A 5,997-nucleotide genomic window follows, 5' to 3' on the forward strand; every position below is an offset into this window, starting at 1 on the left:
GTCTCAGTCCATATGATATCTAGAATGGAGGAATATATGATCCCTTATCTAATAGACAAGTCATTGACAAGGTCAGAGTTCGACAACGACTTTAAGAGCTACGATTGCCAGTTGGTTTTTGAAGTCATACTCAATAATAGTTTTAGACTTATCCAAGTGGGAGACTGTTGGATTAATGTCTAAGTCCATAACTATATTTGGTATGTACTTGACCCGACCCGGCATGGTCCATTTGGGTTGCACTTCACCGACACAATTTATATGGATAGTCTTTTGAGAATAGTATATTTATGATTTATATTAATATATTATAAGTTCTAATATATTAATATATAATCATATTATTTAATTAGTATTGATCAAGAATTAATTTATAATTAATTAAGTGATCAAAATGAACTAATTAAATATGGACTCTTAGATATATATATATATATATATATATATATATATATATATATATATATATATATGTGTGTGTGTGTAGTGGGCCAAGTTCATTTAGGTTGGGCTAAGTCTTCATGGATAGTCCATGGAGCTTTAACCCATGGATCCTAGGAAATGAAAGGTCACGGGTATTAGGGTTTAACCCTAATCCTCCCCACTATATAAAGGGTCTTATGGTTCATGAAATTATGCTAGTGGCTAGTGTGGATACACTAAAGAGGGCAATAACCGATTTCATAGTGTGAGCCAAGTATCCATATTCTCTAAACGTTTTCCAAGGTGTTTTGCTGATTTGTGATTCCACTTGAGGCTTCCACACTATTGGGGCTAAGCTCTTAAAGCTTGAAGACATCAAGCTACATCAAAAGGTATGTCATCTAACTAGAACTTTGTAGTATAGGTGCTTCATAATATGCTAGTTAGGATGAAACCTTGGAATAGTTAATATTTGCATGTATAATAGAGAAAACATAGATCCAAGGTTTATAGGGTTGCATGTACACCATAGGAGTGTTAGAATGCTCAAAACCCAACATTATGTTGATATGTTTATATGCATGCGGAGCTCAGCTCGATGCCGGGCTGGGCCCGATGCCGGACATTGTCTGATGTCGGGCGGGACCTGATGCCAGGCATGGTCCGATGCCGGGCGGGGTCCACAATTTGTTTATATGTGATTATGTGTATGGTATGTGGTAGTTTGGGGAAACTCACTAAGCTTCATGCTTACAGTTTTCAGTTTTGGTTTCAGGTACTTCCGGTAGCAAAGGGAAGAGCTCGGGATTACTGCATTGCACAAACCATGATGTTTTAGCCTGGGATGTTTACTCTGATATATTTGACATATGTTTGATATGGATATACCGTTTATGATGATTTGAGATACTTTCACTTATGTTTTGATAGAATGTTTCGATAACTACCGTTTATTTAATAATAGTAAACGAAATTTTTGGTCATGAATTTTGGGATGTTTCAGAGAATGCAAAGATGACAGGTGATGTGTGGGGGTAAACCGGAGAGGTCACAAGGTTCATGGTTTATAAGGATACCATTGAATTGGTATCTTCTTGTTTGTTCTCATTAAACTAGGCTTTAATCTTCATGACACCCAAGTGACATCATGTGTCTGAGTGAATGGAAACTTTCCAACTTGGTGGGGGATTGTTGGAAATTATAGAGGTAATCTTGCAAGTTGGCAAGTTTCCTCTATCCCACATTAATGGGGGAAGAAACCTTGTGTAGGTTTATAAGTCTTTTCCATTGATAAGCCTTCAAATGCTTTAGAGGATCAAAGGAATGGGCTAAGTCCACACACGCGCACCTAGCCTAACCTAGCATTAGCCGACGATGTGAGTGCGCGAAATGGCACGATTGTTGGACATATATGCTCAAGAATCATTATTGAATGACATTTTTAATGACATGTGATCCTATAGGGTCACACCTTTATCAAGTTGGTACTTACTGAATATTTATTAAGTAATTTGTTATTAATAAATAAATTCAACTCTTGTATTAATTTAGAGAAAAATTGTTGTTCTATGAAAACAATATTGTAAGAAGTAGAAAAATAGTATTTATATGATAAGGTATCATATAATAAGTCATGTATAAAGTTTTGGACACTTAATTTGGTTAACCATGATTAAATCAAAGGCTTACTCTACCATGGTTAAAAAGACTAGTGAACATTTTTTGTCCTCTTTAGGCCATATGGCCGAAAGTATGTAGAGGGATGGAGGTTGTTTGTCAACCCCCATCATCTTGTTCCCCATGCCTCTCCTTTATAGCCCATACTTTAGAATATTATATTCAAGAGGCCATACTTGCATGAGATATATAAAGAGGGTCTTATACATGGAAAATGGTAAGTTTATTGGTCTTGCACTTCTTCTTTTTTTCTCTCTAAAAACCGTAAGCACTTAGGAGCTAGGAGCTCTCTCCTCTTTTGAACACATTACTTGCTTTTGGTGTTCACTTTGTATCTTCCTTTAGTACTTAATTGATTAATAACTTAAGGCTTAAAGAACAAAGTTGTACAAGAAGAAATCTAGCAATTTTGGTACCTTATTCTTGTTGGTGGATTACTTGTAGAGAAGATGAAGCTTCTTGTTCTTGTCATCTACTCCAACACCCCAAATTCAAGAGGGTCCAAAGGCATCAAAGGTTGTTATTTCTAAACACCATATGGTTGTTGTAACATCATTCTAACCTCTTTAAAATGATCATTGATGGTTTGTTTTGTTTTCAGACTCGAAATTTATAAGAAATTTTAAAGCTTCCTTTGCCGGTTTTTGTGAAAAACTATATATTTATGCAACAAAAACCCTTCAACGATTTAGGCGCACTTGGCACTTCGCACGGCGCATCGGTCGTTGGGATCTGAGGACCTTTTGTTTTTGACGAGTTCGGGTCAAGCCGGTTTAACCTATCCGGTCAAATAGTTTACTGTCGTTGACTTCGTGGAGGTCAAGTCGAAATATTTTGGAAAGCCCAGAAAATGGCTTGCTTGGAGAGCAAGTCGTTGCCCTAGGGTTTCTAAGGGTCGGCCTATGTGGGCCCTTTTCTACCTTCTAGGGTTTCAACACCTATAAATACAACTCCCTAGGAGCCGCATTTGATGCTCACGAAAAATTGAAAGCTCTCTCATTCTCTCTATGATTTCTTCCCAATTTCTCAGTATTCACTTTGCGTTTATCGTTTTCCATTGTTGTTTGAAACTTGGTAAATATGCATTAAATCATGGGGTTTTACTATGTTGCTTACAACCGATAGAAGCCAAGTAAAAATCTTTAAGGATAAGAGTCTGATCCGTGCAGTTACTTTACGATCAAGATCAGCCGTCAACAAGGTTGGTTTTACATTATTGTTTCGTCTTTACTTTCGTCCAATAACAGGACAATCTTCTACTCTTTTCTTATAATTAGATTTAATCGAGAATGATTAATCTGATTTCTGGACGAAACTTGGTAATTATAATAATAATAATTGGATTTATTTATCACAATTAATCGACATATAATTCTCAATATTATTTATCGGTTTCCTTACGTGTTTATTAGATCTGATTTACAACAATTGGTGGCTTGAACGATGCGGTTAAGAGGGTTGGAACCGTCGCAGGTGGGAAGGAAGATTTTGGGTGGTCTTGGTTGTTGTTTTGGCGGTGGTGGGGGTAGGGGCGATGGTGGCGGCAACAATGGCTGGTTTACCTGGTTGGTGAGGAGATTGATTAGCTTTGCCATGTCTATGGTGAGTGTGTCGAGGCAGGTGTAATTGATGGCGGTGGTAAGGTGGATGAGAGCTTGAAGTTGGTCTTGCATAGAGAGTGGTTCTTTTTTTTTTTTTTTTTTTTGTTCGGAAGACATAGTAAGGGAGATGAACGCACCAAATGATAGAGGTCAGTTAGAGATACCACTCTCCTAAGAACGTGAGATGAAGAAGAAGACTCTTTGGAGCAATTTTCTGGATTCTATTTCTTAATCTTCAAATGAATATGTACAAGGAATTAAATATGAGGAAGCTACTAACTAGAAATAAGAAAACATGCATGCACCAATGAAAATGAGTCATATTTTGATGCAACTAACTATCATGGGGATTGACTACTCATGAGACCAGTCTTTCACAATTCTTCCACTGACCACGTGTTTAATTGAATACAAAAGATTTTATATCAATACTTATGGGTTCGTATGATCAATTCTTCTCATTTTTCTGCACTCAAACCCCTAACTTGGGTGAGAGTTGTCGCACTGTTTGTCATCAGTCATCACCGGTACCTCAATTTGGTGGGAACAGTATACAAAAGAAAATTGAAAGCAGACACAAAAACAATATTAAGCATTAATCCAGCACTCTCAACATAAATGTATGTAAATCACCTCAATTTATAAAGGGTTCTCTGGATATTGAAACATATTGAATGATGGGTTAACAATGCTAAATCCACCATCAATAAACAAATTATGTCCACTAATATACTTAGCCTCATCACTCGCCAAAAAAAGGACAGCTTTAGCAACATCATCTGTTGTAAGTGTCACACCCTTAAGGTTTGCAACTGAGTTTACCTTGTTCTTGAAATCCTCCCCTTTAAGCCCAGTGAAACCTGTGGCTTGTGGTGTATCTAGTGCGTAAGGTGAAAGACAATTGACTCGAATACCAAATTGTCCAAGCTCAACTGCCAGATTCTTGGTTAAACCAGCTACAGCATGCTTTGAACAAGTGTAAGCATGTGGGCACAAGCCACCGATATTTGACACAACACTAGCTGTTGATATTATTGAGCCAGCTCTTGCTGGAACCATAACCCTAGCTGCATGTTTCATACTTAGAAAGACACCTGTGACGTTGACACTAAGCACACGTTCAAAATCCGATTTTTCATTATCGATGATGCGATCCTTGTTAGGATCGATTATTCCTGCATTACAAAACATGATATCAAGTTTTCCATATGTGGCGATTGCAATATCTACAGCTTTTCTGACATCTTCTTCGTTGGTTACATCACAATGGACATATATTGAGTTTGATGATCCTATGGCCTCACAAACTGCTTGACCAAGTTGGTCTTGAATGTCTGCGATGACGATTTTTGCACCATGTTCAGCAAAGAGCTTTGCAGTACACTCCCCAATTCCACTTGCAGCCCCTGTTATCAAGGCTACCTTCCCTTCTAACCTACAGATTATGTATATTTTGTATAAATTATTCATTTACAATAATAATAAAAAAAAGATAACCGAAAAACTCAGTATTAGTACTAGAGATGATAACCTTCTTGTAGTGGTTGTCATTGGCTTTAATTTGGAAACTCAAAGGATTGTTGTATGAACAAATGGAAAGTAAAGAGATATACTTATACAATTAGAAGGATTCTTATGGCGCCACCGCCTCACATGTACATCAGTTCATCAACCTTTTTTTTTTTTTTTTTTTTTTTTTTCTTGTGGTTGTTATTTGCTTTAAAGAAGACAAGGGACATAATTAGTGGCTACAAATGGATATGGGAGTAACGATAAAATTTACGATGAGGATATGTGTGGCCTAACTTCACATATAGAAAAATCCAAGATTGTGTACGTCTAGGTTGAAGCAGTTTCTGAGTAAAATAATTGCGGACTAATCACAAAATAACCAAAAAGAGAGGATATTAAAAATCAATTTTTTTTTTTTAAAATTAAAGAGCCTTTGGCAGTGTTAATACTTGACAGATATATGTAGATCAATCAAATTAATTAGGAGAAGAATAGTAAGTATGTGTAAACCGTTTAGAAATAATATAATAACAAAATTTTACAATGCATAATACCAAGATTCAATACTTTCGAGAAGTGTCAAAAACTCGAATAGCAAGAAGTTTCAGTTTCATAGTGAGATCACATCTTTCAGTTTAATTACATCCTTACTTCAAAGGATTTTGTTTCTCTCGTCTAATAATTCCAATAAATGTAAAGGAGTTGCAAGCTTCTCCTAAAATCTTAAATATCAATACGAGATCTTCAAAGATCTCGAAACTTGGTTTTATAATGGTCTGTGGCT

At 36.3% G+C, this 5,997-nt stretch overlaps 1 protein-coding gene across 1 annotated transcript; it reads right to left on the reverse strand.

The window, feature by feature from the left end:
• Positions 1-4,274: 4,274 nt before the first annotated feature.
• Positions 4,275-5,385, reverse strand: LOC145155420 (secoisolariciresinol dehydrogenase-like). The gene is made up of 2 exons (XM_079075597.1): positions 5,233-5,385; positions 4,275-5,136 (listed from the first exon to the last, which is right to left on the reverse strand). The coding sequence occupies exons 1-2, from the start codon at positions 5,250-5,252 to the stop codon at positions 4,341-4,343; spliced, it is 816 nt and encodes a 271-aa protein (XP_078931723.1). The 5' UTR covers positions 5,253-5,385; the 3' UTR covers positions 4,275-4,340.
• Between the last annotated feature and the right edge of the window lie 612 nt (positions 5,386-5,997).

Source organism: Lactuca virosa, chromosome 1 (assembly GCF_052849685.1).
Source record: "Lactuca virosa cultivar CGN04683 chromosome 1, Lactuca_virosa_CGN04683_v6, whole genome shotgun sequence".
Classification (NCBI taxonomy): domain Eukaryota; kingdom Viridiplantae; phylum Streptophyta; class Magnoliopsida; order Asterales; family Asteraceae; genus Lactuca; species Lactuca virosa.

Excerpts from the sequence above, each read along its gene's own strand:
- LOC145155420 (XM_079075597.1), bottom strand. The coding sequence starts at position 5,252 with ATGACAACCACTACAAGAAG. Across the intron at positions 5,137-5,232 it reads ATGACAACCACTACAAGAAG|GTTAGAAGGGAAGGTAGCCT; the intron begins GTTATCATCTCT and ends CATAATCTGTAG.